At 41.2% G+C, this 18,118-nt stretch overlaps 1 protein-coding gene across 7 annotated transcripts in view; it reads left to right on the plus strand.

Moving 5' to 3' along the window:
- PLEKHA7 (pleckstrin homology domain containing A7) overlaps positions 1-18,118 on the plus strand; it is a 298,007-nt gene that overhangs the window by 228,372 nt on the left and 51,517 nt on the right. For 3 of the 7 annotated variants that reach the window (XM_038406267.2, XM_043516490.1, XM_038406264.2), the window contains exons 11-13: positions 1,088-1,610; positions 14,306-14,392; positions 16,878-16,931. In XM_038406267.2, the coding sequence (XP_038262195.1) occupies positions 1,088-1,610; positions 14,306-14,392; positions 16,878-16,931 (664 nt within the window). Of the gene's footprint in view, positions 1-1,087; positions 1,611-14,305; positions 14,393-14,833; positions 14,954-16,877; positions 16,932-17,359; positions 17,384-18,118 lie in introns of all 7 variants that reach the window. The other 4 variants (XM_038406259.2, XM_043516488.1, XM_043516489.1 and 1 more) reach the window with 2 other exon arrangements.

The following is an 18,118-nucleotide window of genomic DNA, read 5'->3' on the forward strand; positions in this document are numbered from 1 at the left end:
TATGCTGAGAAAATATAATCTTTTCCCTCTACCCCACACTTTTGCACACCCCGCATGGTCTTCCATAAAGTCTGGCAGAGTGAGCACTGTTGCTGACTGGAGATGTTGAAGCAAATGACCCTCAGATACTAAAAGGACAAAATAATGATGGCTAAGTGCAGAATTGGATAATAGGCAAGTGGGATCATTCTGGTATTTCAGGCTGTGAAAAGACTTCATGAAGTCAACTATGTCAAAGTTGGAACCCAACAGATTCCGTGTGAAAACTGCTGGCCAAATGTGGAGCTAATTTCTGCATGTTGTACTCAACCCAGGAAGTGACATTTTTTTGTAGCAGGACCATAAATGAATTTCCTTGTAAATTCCTGTGTGCTGCTTAAGATAGCAAGGACCAATAGCATTATATCATGTAAAAGAGTAACTCGTAAGGACTAGAACATTCCAAACAAATGTTCAAATATCAAAGAATTTTTAAGAAATGGTTTATCTCTTTTATGTATAATGAAGCAAAATCTACATTACAGTTGCTTATTCTGTCTGGTGAGGTTTCTTCCTCCTATCTGATTTTTAAGGTAATGTAATTTTTAAAATGAATTAATATATCACATTTGTACAGCAAATTACACCATCTAGTGGTGAACAAGGTACCTTTTAACTAAAAGTAAAAATTACTTACAGTATTTGCTGTTTATAAACACAACTATGACTCAGTTCTTTGCATACTTGACTTCTGTTGTTTCTAAACATAGAGGTAATATAACTTTTTCCCTTAAAGCTAGCTCTGCTGTGGTAGGTCCAGGCTGATCTTTGATCAAAGAATTGTGGCTTTCAAATATTTCTCAGAAGTAGAATTACTTACCAGATTACTGCAATCTTAATATGTGAATAGCGAGGGTTTTTTATATAGGGATACCTGGGCAATAGTAGCTTCATTTTGTACACATTTAAGTGAATTTTAATAAAGGACCCTTAATCAGAATCTTGTATAATTCCTAAGGTAACATGAATTAGAAGAGATAATTTGTATTTACTTTAGCCAGTCCTATTGATAAATGTACGTTTAAATCTATATCTCTTCTTCTCACAGTCTTGCTTCTGATCAGATTCTAACTCGTCAAGGTCCCAGTCAATCTTCGTCTTTTCCTGAAAATTATCATACCTTGCCAAAGAATACCAGGCGGCCTTCAGGGAGCTCTCCTCCACCAAATCGCAACTTGCCAAGTGACTACAAATATGCCCAGGACCGTGTTAGCCACTTGAAAATGTCCCATGAGGAGAGGAAAGCTAATAAGGATGGTACTGTATGGCAGCTGTACGAGTGGCAGCAGAGACAGCAGTTTAAACATGGCAGTCCAACTGCTCCAGTTTATGCAGGTTCTCCGGACTTTACTGACCGTGGTAAAGCAAAAAGTTCACTAGATGTTCCACGATCAATTTCTGTTCCTCCATCTCCTTCCGATATTCCTCCACCAGGACCTCCAAAAATCTTTCCGCCAAGGAGACCGCACACTCCTGCAGAGAGGGTTACTGTTAAGCCATCTGATGGGAGACAGAGTGTAGACATACCCTTTGCTGGATCTCCAAGAAGGATTCGAAATCATGCTGTAAAGGTGTGTATAGAGTATAACAGTAATCATACATAGATTTGCATATTAATCTGTCTAATTAATGTAGGCATTTGAACTGCAATCCTTACCATGTTATCGAAGTGATATACAAGTTCTAAAAGTAAACACGGTAACGCGCACAAATTTTTTTCCAAACCTACGTCTTCTCAGTTGTCACAGGTTTATTTTTGTTGTTGTTATGGAAAGAATAAATGGGTGGCTAAGAAAGAGCCCATTAATTTGAAATGTTCTTATTTTATAGTTTCAATAGAGTGCCTTATTAATATTTTAAAATTTTGTAAATATATGTTAATGTATACAATATTTAGCTACACATAAGTAGGATATATGTACTTGTTACATAAATATATGTATAGGATGTTCATGCACAATATTAATGGAGAAGTTTAATATTAAGTTAAAGAACAATTCTTTTATACCTTCTCCAAACACATTTCAGTGGTTTTTCTCACTGTTAAACAGATAAAAGCTTTTTTTTTTGTTTTGTTTTGTTTTTTGTTTTTTTAATTTTTGATGAAGCAAGTTGTGGATAATTTCTCTTCTTCAAGGTTAACGTGTTTCGCTGAAAAGCTCTTTCAGGTAAGCCATTGTATCTCAACTAGTGCATAGTTATTTTTCGAGTGATTGTCCACATAGATTCCAGTCTTGGTGCGCATTGCCCCATGTGCGCAATATTGGCTTCTGTTAGCCAACCACCTCCATTGGAGCTATTCCTCTGCCATACATGTCCTCATGCCTCCCACCCATAAAGGGCATATAGAATAGTGCTGGCTGAACTGTTCCTCAGTTTTTTCCTAATGATCATGGCAGCAAGACAGAACTCTTGTGTAGTGTCCACAGTCTTCTCTGCACACTATGCAAGCATATTTAATAGCCTTCATACTTAGTAGTTAATATATATAGATAGTTATTGCCAGCAAGCTAATATATATTGAGCGGGGGAGGTGGACAGAGAGAACCTGAATACATTTCAGTTTAGGATAGAACCCCTCCCTTTTGTCCCCCTCATACAGGAGTGCTAGCAACATTGCAGGAGGTAGATCTCTTGGATTCAAAACATGCCCTCATGTGACACTTCAGTGGTGCTTAATGACTAGCACTCCTGGCTCCTATTCTGCTTAGAACATGGACATTTCTCCAAGCTATGCTCCATATGTCACTTCTTGAAGCAAATTCAGAAAGCGAAAGAAGCCTGCCTAAAGTTGTTTCCCTTGAGAGCTTGAACACCAAGAGGAAAGGCAGAGCTAAACCCATGTTCCTCTGGTTCATCCCTTTCCATTAGATCTGTGGGAGCTGAGTTTCTGCCTTCCCATTTGCCACCATTCTGGTGTTGACTTCCTTTGACAGGGCAGAAAGCACAGGTCACCTTTTCTAGAGCCTAGTGAGCAGAGACATGGATATCAGACTTGCTTTGGCCTCAGCCCCATAAGGGCCAAAAGCTCTGTGCCAGCACTAGGTACAAAAAGAGCACCAGGTGTAACCTCTAAATCTGCAGACTTCATTTCTCTCAATGCCAACCCTTTGGCACCCGCCACCTCCATACCTGTCAACTCAGAAATGTGTTCCTTAGTACTAGCACTTCAGAACTTGCTATGTGGGTACCTAGAGCATATATGGTACTGTGTATAGTTTAATTGTGGGCCTAGTACTGGATTCACGTCTCCTAGAGAGGCTGACGGTGGCAATATCTAAGACACCAGTTACTGGTACAAGTTAAGGAGGTATCTCCAGAACCAACCTCTTCCCTCAAAAATGGTACTCTGGATAGAACTGTGCCTCCCTTGGAAGCTGTGCGCTCCTTTTCCCCATCCCTATCTAGACAGAGCAGGGAGTCCTTTCCCACTCACCTTCCTTCCTTGGTTAGCACAATGGGAATCAGGAAGGGACTTTAGAGAGAGGGTTCTATAAGAGTTAGGAGAAAAAGGGCTGCTGTTGGGAGTGAGCCCCTTCAGCTTAGCCTAAGGACTATCCAGCCCAGCCTCTAGGCAGATTAATGATATCAACGGGGTTGTGGTCGGACCACCTGATTGGCCCACCTGCCTGATTGGCTGAACAGAGCCAGCAAGGCCTGTTTGTAAACTCAGCAGTAGCAGCAACAAGTTGCTGGCTGCTCAACACTTATGCCCTCAGTTGTGATTACTCCTGTGCCAGCCTTGCTCCCTGCCTTGCTCAGATCCATTCCAGTCCTGCTTTCCTGCTTGCTCCTGACTCTAGCTGTGACTCTTGGCTTGATTTCTGGTTCCTGACTCTGTTTCTCATCCTTGACTCTGGTTCCTGACTGCTGCTCCAGCCACTAGGCCTGATTGTCCACACCCTAGTCGCATCAGTCTGAGTAGCCTGAAAGTCCCTGGCTTAGCTACTAGGATGGACCTCTCTAAAGCCAACATCTCCTTGGTGGAGCTAGTGAATGCTTTGCAGAATCTACAGACCCAGATCAGTGCTCTGCAGTGAATGCCACCCTGCAAACTCAAGCTATGCCACCTGCGACCCAGATCTACTGAGAGCCAAAAATAACATTTCCCAGCAAGTTCAGTGGTGACTGCGGGAAGCTCTGTGGATTTATAAGTCTGTGCCATCTTCGCCTTCTACTGCACCTGCAGACATTTCCTACTGACAAGACCAAGGTGGGGCTTAGCAGCTTGCTGAGCGAGGAAGTGTTGGCCTGGGCCTCCCCACTCCTTGAAAAGTTCTGTCCACACTTTAATCATTTTGAAGAATTTGTCCAAGCTACATTGGTGATTTTTGGCAACCTGAACCGCACAAACGCGGCAGTGGTTGCGCTCCAGACACTAAGGCAAGGATGCTGGTGGGCAGATAACTATGTTGTTGACTTCCGGTGCAGACACAGAATGGGAAAAGAGTGCTCAGTGCCATCATTTTTGGCATAGTCTTAATGAAGATATTAAGGCTAAGCTGGCTTGGCTAGAGCCTCCCCCTGGCCTGAACACTTTTATCAATCTATATATTGAAATTAACAACTGTCTATCTGAGCGCTGCCAAGAAAGGAGGGTGACACTCAGATCCATGCTGGTTTTGATGGCATGAATCAGTCAATATTTTGCACCCACACTTCAGCCTGAACCCACGTAGGTCGACATGGACTAGACACGCCTCTCTGAAGGGGAAAAGTCTCTGCTGAGTGGGGGAGGGCTGTCTCTGCCTGTATTGCGGACAATCTCAGCATTTTGATTTTTTTCCTGCACTTTGATTGGGAAATGCCCCAGTCCCAGTGAGGGTCTGGGCTGGGTTAGTTGTTCTCCTCTTCATTGTAGCATCCAATGGGGCTCTTTTGGTCAAAAGACTGATCACAACTAGCATCACGTGCCAAAGTGGGAATGAGGCAAATCCACTTTGTTAGACCCAGCTTTGTTAGATGTGACAGCCTGGGTGCTAGCTGAATGACGTCCACTGAAAGAAGCTGTTGAGCTGAAATTCAGAACACACTGCTCCAAAGCAGGAAAACCTCAGCTAGACTGACTTAAAAAGGTAAATGGAAGAGGCTTTCTAAATAAACTCCAGAGACATAGTGGACCAGGCCTGGGACCTTGGGCTATTGCTGGAGGAAACAAAGTGGCTTCACATGTGGGTTCTTAGTTAAGGAGCATTATTTTCTCATGCCAAAGAATGGCATCCCATTCTGGACCTTCAGTGAATCAACAAATTCATCCACTGTTTCAAGTTCAGGATGGTGAGGTTCTAATGAGGGAATTGTGGACGTTAGTCAAGACTGGTTCATGACTCTCAATCCATTAGATGCCCATTCATGATCCATTCATCCAGACCACAGGACATATCTCAGAATCAGGAGCATCTCACTATCAGTAGAGCCCTGCGCAGATACAAAATTTGTATCCGCATCTGATCCACAATCCACAAACACGGTCTGAAGATTTTCAACAAATGCTTGGCAGTCATACAAACTCATCTTAGGAGACAATGATTCCAAGTCTGCCCCTACTTTGACAACTGGCTGATCTGAAAATCATAACCCCAACAAGTGATCCAACTCAATTCAAATAATCTTAAAGATCCTTGCCTCTCTGGGTCTCAGATTCAACAGAGAGAGATCCATGCTTCCTCCAACTCAAAACATAGACTTCATACAGGATGGTGTCAAATTCCAGGCAGTAGTGGATTAACACACGGGGCCATGGGGCCCATGCCCAGGGACCCTGGCCAATTTGGGAGGCCCTGGCCAATTTAGGGCCCCCTGAAAAATGGGTGCCCCAAGCTCCTGTAGAAGCTGTGGGGCTGCAGGAGCGTTTGAAGTGCCCTAGAAGTGTGGGGCCATCGTCATTTAAACCATGGCCCTGCCCGCTGCTCTGCTCCTTCCCCCCGAGACGCTGCCCCATGCTGCCTCTTCCCTTGAGGCCCCGTCCTCGCTTGCTCCTCTCCGCCTCTTCCCCTTCTGTCGCTCATCCTTAAGGCAGGTTAAAAATGGGAGGGCAGAGCCCCTCAAGAAGCTCCCCTCCAAATAAATGTAATTGAGTTCAGAGTCATAATTATTCCTACTATTCCCTGGATCCACAATCCAAGTGCTTGATATTATGTCGAGACAAGGAGGAGCCAGGTTATCTCTACTCTGTCAGGGAGCCATTTGGCTCTGGACTTGTGCATTCAGAATCAAATCACGATAGTGGCTATGCACCTTCCTGGCCTTCAGAACGTATTGGCAGGTCAACTTAGCAGACAGTTATCAGACAATTGCAAATGGTCTATCAAAAACTCAGTCCTGCAGAGTGTTTCAAGAATTTCTGGATTTCCAGAAATAGACCTGTTTGCCACAAACCACAACAAGAAGTGTCAGATATTATGTTTCAAAGGGAATCCCAGCCCAATCCCCTTGACAGATGTCATTCATTCCCAATGGCACTTGGACTGATGTACACCTTTCTGCCAGTCCTCCTGATGAAGGTTCTGAGGAAACTGTGGCAAGATACAGGACTGATAGCCAAAGCATGGGCCAGTGAGTTCTCGTATTTGGATCTGATGAACCTCTCAACATAACCCCCCAATCACCTTACCTGTCCTACCCAACATAGTCTAGCAACACAGCGCTCAGAGCCTGTAGCTGGACCCAGCTTTGTTAGATGTGACAGCCTGGATGCTAGCTGAATGACGTCCACTGAAAGAAGTTGTTGAGCTGAAATTCAGAACACTCTGCTCCAAAGCAGGAAAACCTCAGCTAGACTGACTAAAAGGTAAGTGGAAGAGGCTTTCTAAATAAGCATCTCGGGTGCAGCTGAGCTGTCTCCTTCAGCAAGACCCGTTTCAGCAGTATTGGAGTATTTACTAGCCCTGAAACAATCTGCTCCATAACAGTGCATCTAGAAGCAATATCTGCACATCACTTACCTAAGCAGGGCCATCCTATAGAGTGGCTATATTCCTTAATGGCCTTACTCATGTCTTTACTCCAGTTAGGGAGCCCCCCTCCTTCTTGGGACTTCAGTATAGTACAAACATGATTGATGAGTCCCTTTGATCCAGATAGCAACCTGTTCGATATATCACCTACCAGTGAAGACTGCCCTTTTAATAGCCATTGCATCAGCTCAAAGGGTAGTAAAAACTCAGGCCCTCATGATTGGCCTTATGCAATGTTTCATAAGGACAAGGTTACTGTCAGGCCTCATCACAGATTCTTGCCCAAAGTAATTTCAGAGTTCTGTGTGAACCTGTTTATTAATCTCCCAATTTTCTTCCTCAAGCCTCGCTCATCCTTGGGAGAAGCTAAATTTCATACACTTGATGTACTAAGGGCACTGTCATTTTACAGTAAAGGGCAAAAGCATTCAGGAACATACCTAGATTGTTTGTGGCCTTTGCAGAGAGGGTTACGGGTCAGACAATATCCTCTGAGAGAATATACATTTGGAGATCTACTTGGATAAGGACATGTTACAAAGTAGCTAGATTAGATCTACCTAGTCACATTAGATCCTATTCCACTAGAGTTCAGGCAGCCTCTGCTGCATATTTGCAGAATGTCCTTATTTCCAAAATCTATAGGTCAGCTACTTGAAGCTCTGTCCGCACCTTGACAAGACACTATTATTTGACAGAGTCTTCTAATTTGATGTCTACTTTGGTAGGGCTGTCCTACCATCATTGTTTAAACAGGGGTCCTCCAAGTACCCACCTCCAAGCAAACACGCTTGTTAGCCACCAAGAGTGGAATCCATGTGGACAATCACTCAAAGAGAATAGTTATTTCCGCAGTAACTGTGCTTCTTCAAGACGTAGTGTCCACATGGACTCCACAACCTGCTCATCTTCCATGCAACCGTGGAGTTCTTCTACTCTTGGCTTCTGTACTGATGAAGGAGCTGAAGAACAGTTAGGCCAGCCCTGCCCTTTATGCCCTCAAATGAGTGGGCATGAGGACATCTAAGTCATTAGTATGGCTCCAATAGACACTTCTGTCCAAAAGTAACTAATGTTGCATGCATGGGGCACATGCACACCAAGAGTGGAATCCATGTAAACAAGATGTAAACAATACATCTTGAAGAAGCATAGTTACTGTAAGGTAAGTAACTGTTCTTTTTTTGTGTCAGCTGCTTCTTTACATATGTCGTCTTGGGGGAGGGGGAATGGGAAAGAGACCTTTTAAATTACGGAATGTATATAATGTATATTATTTTCCAAAGTCGTCTCAAGCACAGTATAAAGTCTGGTACAAAAGATCTGGTATATTACATTTCTGGCAAATTGAGTATACTTAGCATATCATAAAAGTAACAGCACAGAGGAATGGTAAACCCAGTCTTTGTAAAGCTCACAAATAGGGGTTGCATGAAGTCTGCAAGATTTAGTTCTGTAGGGTGGGCAGCTGGCTATCCCTGCAGTTTTCTTGGGAATTCAGATTTTTCCAACCTAAAATGGAAAAAAAAACCCAGACCCTTATGTCCGTTGTCCCTGCCACACACACACTTCTATAGTTTTATTGTAGAGGCCTGGTGGCCTGTTTCTCTTTTGGCTCCTATCTTGAAGATGAGTCACCCTCCTGATCTTTGAGTGGGAGGAGATATTTTCCTAACACTGATCACTGTCTTCCATAGTCCAAAAGAATTTTCTGGTGAGACAGAATGCAGTCCACCCTGTCCTGTGTTAATTAGCTTGCCCCCACTGTCAGCTGATGCGAAACACTAATCTGGGATTCAGAGTAGCAGCCGTGTTAATCTATATTCGCAAAAAGAAAAGGAGTACTTGTGGCACCTTAGAGACTAACAAATTTATTAGAGCATAAGCTTTCGTGAGCTACAGCTCACTTCATCGGATGCATTTGGTGGAAAAAACAGAGGAGAGATTTATATACACACACACAGAGAACATGAAACAATGGGTTTATCATACACACTGTAAGGAGAGTGATCACTTAAGATAAGCCATCACCAGCAGCAGGGGGGGGAAAGGAGGAAAACCTTTCATGGTGACAAGCAAGGTAGGCTAATTCCAGCAGTTAACAAGAATATCAGAGGAACAGTGGGGGGGTGGGGTGGGAGGGAGAAATACCATGGGGAAATAGTTTTACTTTGTGTAATGACTCATCCATTCCCAGTCTCTATTCAAGCCTAAGTTAATTGTATCCAGTTTGCAAATTAATTCCAATTCAGCAGTCTCTCGTTGGAGTCTATTTTTGAAGCTTTTTTGTTGAAGTATAGCCACTCTTAGGTCTGTGATCGAGTGACCAGAGAGATTGAAGTGTTCTCCAATTGGTTTTTGAATGTTATAATTCTTGACGTCTGATTTGTGTCCATTCATTCTTTTACGTAGAGACTGTCCAGTTTGGCCAATGTACATGGCAGAGGGGCATTGCTGGCACATGATGGCATATATCACATTGGTAGATGCGCAGGTGAACGAGCCTCTGATAGTGTGGCTGATGTGATTAGGCCCTATGATGGTATCCCCTGAATAGATATATGGACAGAGTTGGCAACGGGCTTTGTTGCAAGGATAGGTTCCTGGGTTAGTGGTTCTGTTGTGTGGTATGTGGTTGCTGGTGAGTATTTGCTTCAGATTGGGGGGCTGTCTGTAAGCAAGGACTGGTCTGTCTCCCAAGATCTGTGAGAGTGATGGGTCGTCCTTCAGGATAGGTTGTAGATCCTTGATGATGCGTTGGAGAGGTTTTAGTTGGGGGCTGAAGGTGATGGCTAGTGGCGTTCTGTTGTTTTCTTTGTTGGGCCTGTCCTGTAGTAGGTGACTTCTGGGTACTCTTCTGGCTCTGTCAATCTGTTTCTTCACTTCAGCAGGTGGGTATTGTAGTTGTAAGAATGCATGATAGAGATCTTGTAGGTGTTTGTCTCTGTCTGAGGGGTTGGAGCAAATGCGGTTATATCGTAGCGCTTGGCTGTAGACAATGGATCGAGTGGTATGATCTGGATGAAAGCTAGAGGCATGTAGGTAGGAATAGCAGTCAGTAGGTTTCCGATATAGGGTGGTGTTTATGTGACCGTCGCTTATTAGCACCGTAGTGTCCAGGAAGTGGATCTCTTGTGTGGACTGGTCCAGGCTGAGGTTGATGGTGGGATGGAAATTGTTGAAATCATGGTGGAATTCCTCAGGAGCTTCTTTTCCATGGGTCCAGATGATGAAGATGTCATAAATGTAGCGCAAGTAGAGTAGGGGCATTAGGGGACGAGAGCTGAGGAAGCGTTGTTCTAAGTCAGCCATAAAAATGTTGGCATACTGTGGGGCCATGCGGGTACCCATCGCAGTGCCGCTGATTTGAAGGTATACATTGTCACCAAATGTGAAATAGTTATGGGTCAGGACAAAGTCACAAAGTTCGGCCACCAGGTTAGCCGTGACAGTATCGGGGATACTGTTCCTGACGGCTTGTAGTCCATCTTTGTGTGGAATGTTGGTGTAGAGGGCTTCTACATCCATAGTGGCTAGGATGGTGTTTTTAGGAAGATCACCAATGGACTGTAGTTTCCTCAGGAAGTCAGTGGTGTCTCAAAGATAGCTGGGAGTGCTGGTAACGAAGGGCCTGAGGAGGGAGTCTACATAGCTAGACAATCCTGCTGTCAGGGTGCCAATGCCTGAGATGATGGGGCGTCCAGGACTTCCAGGTTTATGGATCTTGGGTAGCAGATAGAATACCCCAGGTCAGGGCTCCAGGGGTGTGTCTGTGCGGATTTGTTCTTGTGCTTTTCCAGGGAGTTTCTTGAGCAAATGCTGTAGTTTCTTTTGGTAACTCTCAGTGGGATCAGAGGGTAATGGCTTGTAGAAAGTGGTGTTGGAGAGCTGCCTAGTAGCCTCTTGTTCATACTCCGACCTATTCATGATGACGACAGCACCTCCTTTGTCAGCCTTTTTAATTATGATGTCAGAGTTGTTTCTGAGGCTGTGGATGGCACTGTGTTCTGCCTGGCTGAGGTTATGGGGTAAGCGATGCTGCTTTTCCACAATTTCAGCTCGTGCACGTCAGCGGAAGCAGTCTATGTAGAAATCCAGGCTGCTGTTTCGACCCTCAGGAGGAGTCCGCCCAGAATCCTTCTTTTTGTAGTGTTGGCAGGAAGGTCTCTGTGAGTTAATATGTTGGTCAGAGGTGTGTTGGAAATATTCCTTGAGTCTGAGACGTCGAAAATAGGATTCTAGGTCACCACAGAACTGTATCATGTTCGTGGGGGTGGAGGGGCAAAATGAGAGGCCCCAAGATAGGAGAGATTCTTCAGCTGGGCTAAGAGTATAGTTGGATAGATTAACAATATTGCTGGGTGGGTTACGGGAACCATTGTTGTGGCCCCTTGTGGCATATAGTAGTTTAGATAGCTTAGTGTCCTTTTTCTTTTGTGGAGAAGCAAAGTGTGTTTTGTAAATGGCTTGTCTAGTTTTTGTCAAGTCCAGCCACGAGGAAGTTGGTGGAAGGTTGGTTCTTTATGAGAGTATCCAGTTTTGAGAGCTCATTCTTAATCTTTCCCTGTTTGCTGTAGAGGATGTTGGGAGACAGACCAGTCCTTGCTTACAGACAGCCCCCCAATCTGAAGCAAATACTCACCAGCAACCACACACCACACAACAGAACCACTAACCCAGGAACCTATCCTTGCAACAAAGCCCGTTGCCAACTCTGTCCACATATCTATTCAGGGGATACCATCATAGGGCCTAATCACATCAGCCACACTATCAGAGGCTCGTTCACCTGCGCATCTACCAATGTGATATATGCCATCATGTGCCAGCAATGCCCCTCTGCCATGTACATTGGCCAAACTGGACAGTCTCTACGTAAAAGAATGAATGGACACAAATCAGACGTCAAGAATTATAACATTCAAAAACCAGTTGGAGAACACTTCAATCTCTCTGGTCACTCGATCACAGACCTAAGAGTGGCTATACTTCAACAAAAAGCTTCAAAAACAGACTCCAACGAGAGACTGCTGAATTGGAATTAATTTGCAAACTGGATACAATTAACTTAGGCTTGAATAGAGACTGGGAATGGATGAGTCATTACACAAAGTAAACTATTTCCCCATGGTATTTCTCCCTCCCACCCCACCCCCCACTGTTCCTCTGATATTCTTGTTAACTGCTGGAATTAGCCTACCTTGCTTGTCACCATGAAAGGTTTTCCTCCTTTCCCCCCCCTGCTGCTGGTGATGGCTTATCTTAAGTGATCACTCTCCTTACAGTGTGTATGATAAACCCATTGTTTCATGTTCTCTGTGTGTGTGTATATAAATCTCTCCTCTGTTTTTTCCACCAAATGCATCCGAAAAGTGAGCTGTAGCTCACGAAAGCTTATGCTCTAATAAATTTGTTAGTCTCTAAGGTGCCACAAGTACTCCTTTTCTTTTTACTAATCTGGGAGTAAGAGATGTTCCATAATTATTTGAAAGAAAAGTGAACATAGATTTTCTAACTGTTCTACAATCACATGCAACAGATTAAGTTTAGTCTCTCAACCTCAGCTCAGTGTCAGTGCTGGACTGTAGCATAAATAGCAGAGGGGAAGGTAAAGGACAGCATAGAAGATCTTTTAGCACTAACACTGTAACGAAGTGGGAGGGCATTACTTATCCTTTAGATGTCAAATCTGTAGGAGTGGGAAGGAAATGTTTGTAGGGAAGATGACTTGCAAACTCGCACCGATTTCAGATTCAGTAATGTGCTGATCTTCGGCAAAGAAGATTACTTCATGTCGTTTTGGGATTTGTTGCTTATGTGTACGCTGCACAGTTCCACTCACGGCTTCACATCTTTTCCACTGGTTCAGCTTATCATAGATCTTTCATCACTGTTATTGCATATATGGTTTGGACTCTAGTTCTATAATGCTATACTTCACATATATAAATGGGGGACAAAATTACCTCTTGATAAAACAACCCAGTGAAATATAGCACTGGAAAATGACATGTTCTTAAACTGCCTGTTATAGCTCACTATCATTGTTTTTCTAATTACATTGGCTGTACTGCAGTTGAAGGTATACCGTTGTAAAAGAACATGCAATATCGTTCTTCCCTTACTCCATCAAAATGCTAGAGTTGCTCCCTGACACTGCAGCTCCTTGCTTCTCATTTTTGTTTTCTTGGGTATTTATATTTGTGTGACAAAAAAACTAATTTTTTTCATGCCATATCAAATTTTGGTGCAGACCCATTTATAAGCCGACCCCTGCTCTTTGATGCGTCATTTTTTTACCAAAAATACTTGGCTTATGAATGAGTATATACGGTAATTTCTACCAAGCTGTGAACAACAAAATTGTTTTCACTTTCTATACAATTTCTAGAAGCAAATAGTTAGTGCTTTTTCATATGTTTTGGTTTATAACACCCCTAAATATATCCATGGTACTCCCTCACCTAGAATACTGTGTTTTAATTTTAGTTACCCTATCTCTTAAAAATAAGATAGCAATATTCGAGGGTGTTCAGGGCAGACAATGAGAATCATTTGAGGCATGGAAAGTCTTTGTATGAAGAGAGACTGAGAAGAGTGGGATTAAGAGGGGAACACGAAAGATGTACACAAAATAATGAGTAGTATAGAGAGGGTAAGTCAGGAACTGCTCTTTACCCTTTTTTGTATTACAAGAACAAAGGAATGTTCAGTGAAATTGAAATGTGGCAAATTCAGAATTGATAAATGGTGATTTATTTGTCTTACCAAACACCACATTGATATGTGGCACTCGTTGCTACAAGATGTCACTGAGGCCAGCAGCTTAGTGGAATTCAGAAAAGGATTAGACATTTATATGGCTAAAAAAGAACACCATAGTAATGTAATCGAAAACTGTGCTGCCTCAGAGCATAAATTAATCACTAACTTATTCCATATTCCATATTATTCCTTATTCCATAATTGTTGACCACAACATTTCTTGCACCTTCTGCTGAAGCATCTGGTACTGGCCAATGCGCGAGATGTACTGAATTAGTCCCTGGTCTGATCCAGTATGGCAGTTCCCAAATTCCTATGTTTGTTTATTTATAGGCTTCCCTGTGATGCTTATTGTAATATCTTCCTTCCTCACAAGCATTAATGAATTTACCCCAAATTAGAGACTACCTGAAGTCAAACAGGAAGTCTGGCAGAGCCATGAATATAAACCAAATCTCCTGAACCCCAGTCAAGTACCTAAACCATAAGACCATACTCCCCACTTGAGGTAGTCTTCATAATTTTGACTATGGCTCTTGTTACAGAATTCAGCACACATTGATAGACGCTCCATGCCTACTATGGGATATATGACCCATACTGTAAGTGCACCGAGTTTACATGGCAAGTCGGTAAGTTGAAATGTTAAATTCTTTTTCCCTTCCCTGCCACCAAAATATTGTAGTAAGGTTTTCAAGTCCTGCTATTTTCTTAGTCATATTGTTTTTTCATGTTGTTTGAAAACTAGCTAACTCTTCTTAAACTTGACTACGAAAGCTTAAATATGGACCATGTCCGGCTCTCATTAAGGTCAATGGGAATTTTGCTGTTGGCTCTAGTGGGGGTGGAAGTAGGCCATGTGTAGAACTTCTTTAGTTTTGTTACTATATTATAGTTTTCTAGTAAACCCCCTTCTTTTATTGCGTTTATTTGACCAAATGCAGAATTAATTCAATAATTGCTTAATCGGGTCAAGTAAATGCTGTCTGGGCACTGAGGTGAAGAATGTAATTACAGTGACACTCCCTGAAGACTGCTAATTTCCTCTTTACAATGTGTCTAAATACCTGCAGCCTGAAGAGCTAACATTGCTTCTCATTCGATTAAGGAGACATCAGGCTAAGTTGGCTAGTATACAAAATTACACAATCGCCCAATTACTACAGCATTTGCCAACTAATTCCATCTATCAGGTCAGCTGCTGATTGGCTCATCTGTGCTGTATGATATTTTGTGACTCTGCAAATGCTCCATTAGTGATGTGCTTGAGTCTGTGCTTTGTTGACCATTCTTTGGTATTCTCAGTCCCTGAATCATTTGTGTTTTTTCTTTGTTGTTTTACATGCTATAAATAAGTATTTTATGCTATTGGGTGCTATTGCTTATGGTTTCAAAACTTTAGATATCGTTTCGCTTTGATATTACTTCTGAGATTGTTGCCTCTTAAAATCTTTTCAGAAAAGAGAATTAAGTATACTTTATTCATTCTGACTGAAGCAAAACAATGTCTTTGCACTGCTTTCATAATGGGAGTGGCTCACTTCACCACCTGCTGCATTAACTCCAAAGTGAGCTATATCAACCAGCTAGAACACTCATAGTAGTTAGTAACTGCATAATTTCTGCAGGTAAAGATTAGCTCATAAAAGTCGAATTGTTCTTTTGCTTAATTGGTCAATAACACTAGCCATCATAGATCCATAACAACACAGTTGATTGCTTTGATGTAAGAAGTTTTAAAATTGGAGATGGGGCATAAATGCAGTTGTTAGGAATCTGTTTATCAAGGTACTAGATCTGTAACATTCTCCAAAGGGGAGCCATCTAGTAACCTGGGAACATTTATGACCATGAAGCAAAATGTGGAGGCTCTTTTTTAAAGCTTTCAGTAATTTTTCTTTTGACCAAATTTAAGGAACTTTTCACTATTTTTTCTCTAAAAACTTATTTCCCATTTCCCTTACCTGCCAAACAGCTGCAGTGAAATAGTTTACATAGAGTATTCAGGCAATCAAGTAAGCTAATTGGTCAAACATAACTTCCTCTATTACAAAGTATATTGAACATACCAGAGCAATCTTAAATTAATCCTTGCAAAGAAATGTAAGTGTGGTATATGGATTCACTATCACAGAGTTTTTTCAGATAACTATTTTCATTGTGTCAAAACACTGAAGTCTCAAAACTTGAAACCAGAATAGTTGTCTTTTCTTCTGTTTGGCCAGTAAGTCCAGAATTCAAAATAATGAAAATAATTCCAAACAATATTCTGGATATGTTTCCCAGTTAACAAAGATGGTTTGCAAAAGTTATGCCTTGCTTTGTTGTTTGCTGAAAATATTTTTGTTGAAAGAAGAGACGACATTTTCTGTTGTGACTCTGGTGTGCACAATTTTTTGGGTAACTTAAGTAAAGGTAATACTATTTTTGTATAATTATAAGACCATACAGACAGTAGCTACTAACTAGACAGTGTTTCAAAAAGAAAAAAAATATTCATTTGAACATGATCAGATGAAAAGCCAGAATGGTTTTCTAACTATATGATAATTTTTATTTAATATTATCCATGAAGCGGCTGTTCCATCTCTCCCAAACTGAGGGATGCATATTTTAAAATGTGTATGAAATTTGACCAGAAGTGTTTTGATGGATTTGTTTTTTAATGAAATATTTTACATTTCATATCTAAGATCAATCCTAAATAAGGCAAATTTTTCTGTCAAAAAGCTATGTAATACAGGATGCTAAGCCATGGCTTAACAACTTTTTCGATAAATTACCCTACTCTGAGTATACTAGCCATAAAAATGTTGTTCATGCCTTTGAAAATAATGTAAGCCATAAGTATGTTTTTGTCACCCTGTACATTATGGAAGTGGGGGGGAAATCTGGTCTCCATGATACTTTGCCTATTTCATATTCAGTCATAAACAGCAATGTGACAGTGAGGCCAATGTGCTTATTTTGTGCCATTTGTGTACCCGCTTTGTCACTTTACTTTTTATCTCTTATTTACATATAGCTTAATACAAATTTTTCAGTATTTGCAAATTACTATTAAAGTAGTGGAATACATTACATTGTTGTTCATTGGTTTTATATATTTAACTGAAGGCTGATGACACCTACATACAGCTGAAGAAAGACTTGGAATATCTGGATCTAAAGGTAGGACGTATTTATAGGAATCATACTTCCAGTATTGATCATCCCATCAGTCTTCTGTATATCTTCTCCCGACCTGCATTACTCACAATCTTGTGTATCCAGACTTTAGAATGCTGAATTTTCTTTTGATGTAACTGGAAAATCTCTAAAATTGAGTGTGTCTTACTTCACTGACTATAAGCTGAAAATGTAAACTCAGAAAATTTGTTCCAAGTGTATTTTGTTTTAGTTTAATATGCAAACAGTGCAAGAATAATTTTATTTTTCTTTTGTAAATTTAAAGAAACCAGAGTAAAATCTGATTCAGAATATTAATGTCTGTTACAGCATTATGGTAATGCTGTTATGTTTAAGACTGAGTATTCTAAGTTAACAGAATACAGAATTTTAGTGTTTATTCATTCCTATTTTTCCTTTATTTCTATTAGAAGCTGTCTCCTTTTATGATAACAGTAAGAATATTATTATTTCTAAACATATTTATAATGTAGTAGTGTTGTGATAAATGAGTTGAATATATTGCAATCTTCCTCTCACCTCCATATTATTATGTAGGGGTTTTCCTTGCTATACTTGCATTTCTGAAGATCCTAAATAATTCCCTTCTTCAAACCACTCATCCTATGAAATTTAGCATCATGGCCCCCCCAGGTCACAACCAAAGATTAGGTGGAACTCCTTTCAGAATGAATCAATCTTTTCCCTAAATTATTCTCCATGGTTCACTTAAGAGTAATGCAATATTTTCCTAACTACTTCATGCCATTATTGAGCTATTAAATAGCCAGAAAAGTCCTAGAATTAGCCCACTGGACAGTAGGGTAGGTTTTAAAAATAAGCCCATATTGCTCTCATGTTCCTACAGCTTCTATTCACAACCTTGACAATGTAACTGAGGTTTTTTTAAGTGCTGTTAAATCCTTCTAAATTTGGCGCATTTTGTTTCAATTTTAGAGTATATATTTTTGATACACTCACAGCTTTTTATTGAAACAAATTTTCCAAGTTCAGTATATAAAAATATTACTTTGTGATCATTCTTTAGCAATAGGATCAAATTCATGTGACATTGTTTAAAATTCAAGTTTTTCACAGACAGTGAAATTCTGTATTAACATCTGTATCAAACAATAGTGGCATCCAGGAGTGAGTTCAATTAATTGACATTTCTTCCCAAAGAGAGATCT

This window comes from Dermochelys coriacea, chromosome 6 (genome assembly GCF_009764565.3).
Source record: "Dermochelys coriacea isolate rDerCor1 chromosome 6, rDerCor1.pri.v4, whole genome shotgun sequence".
NCBI classification, from domain to species: Eukaryota; Metazoa; Chordata; order Testudines; family Dermochelyidae; genus Dermochelys; species Dermochelys coriacea.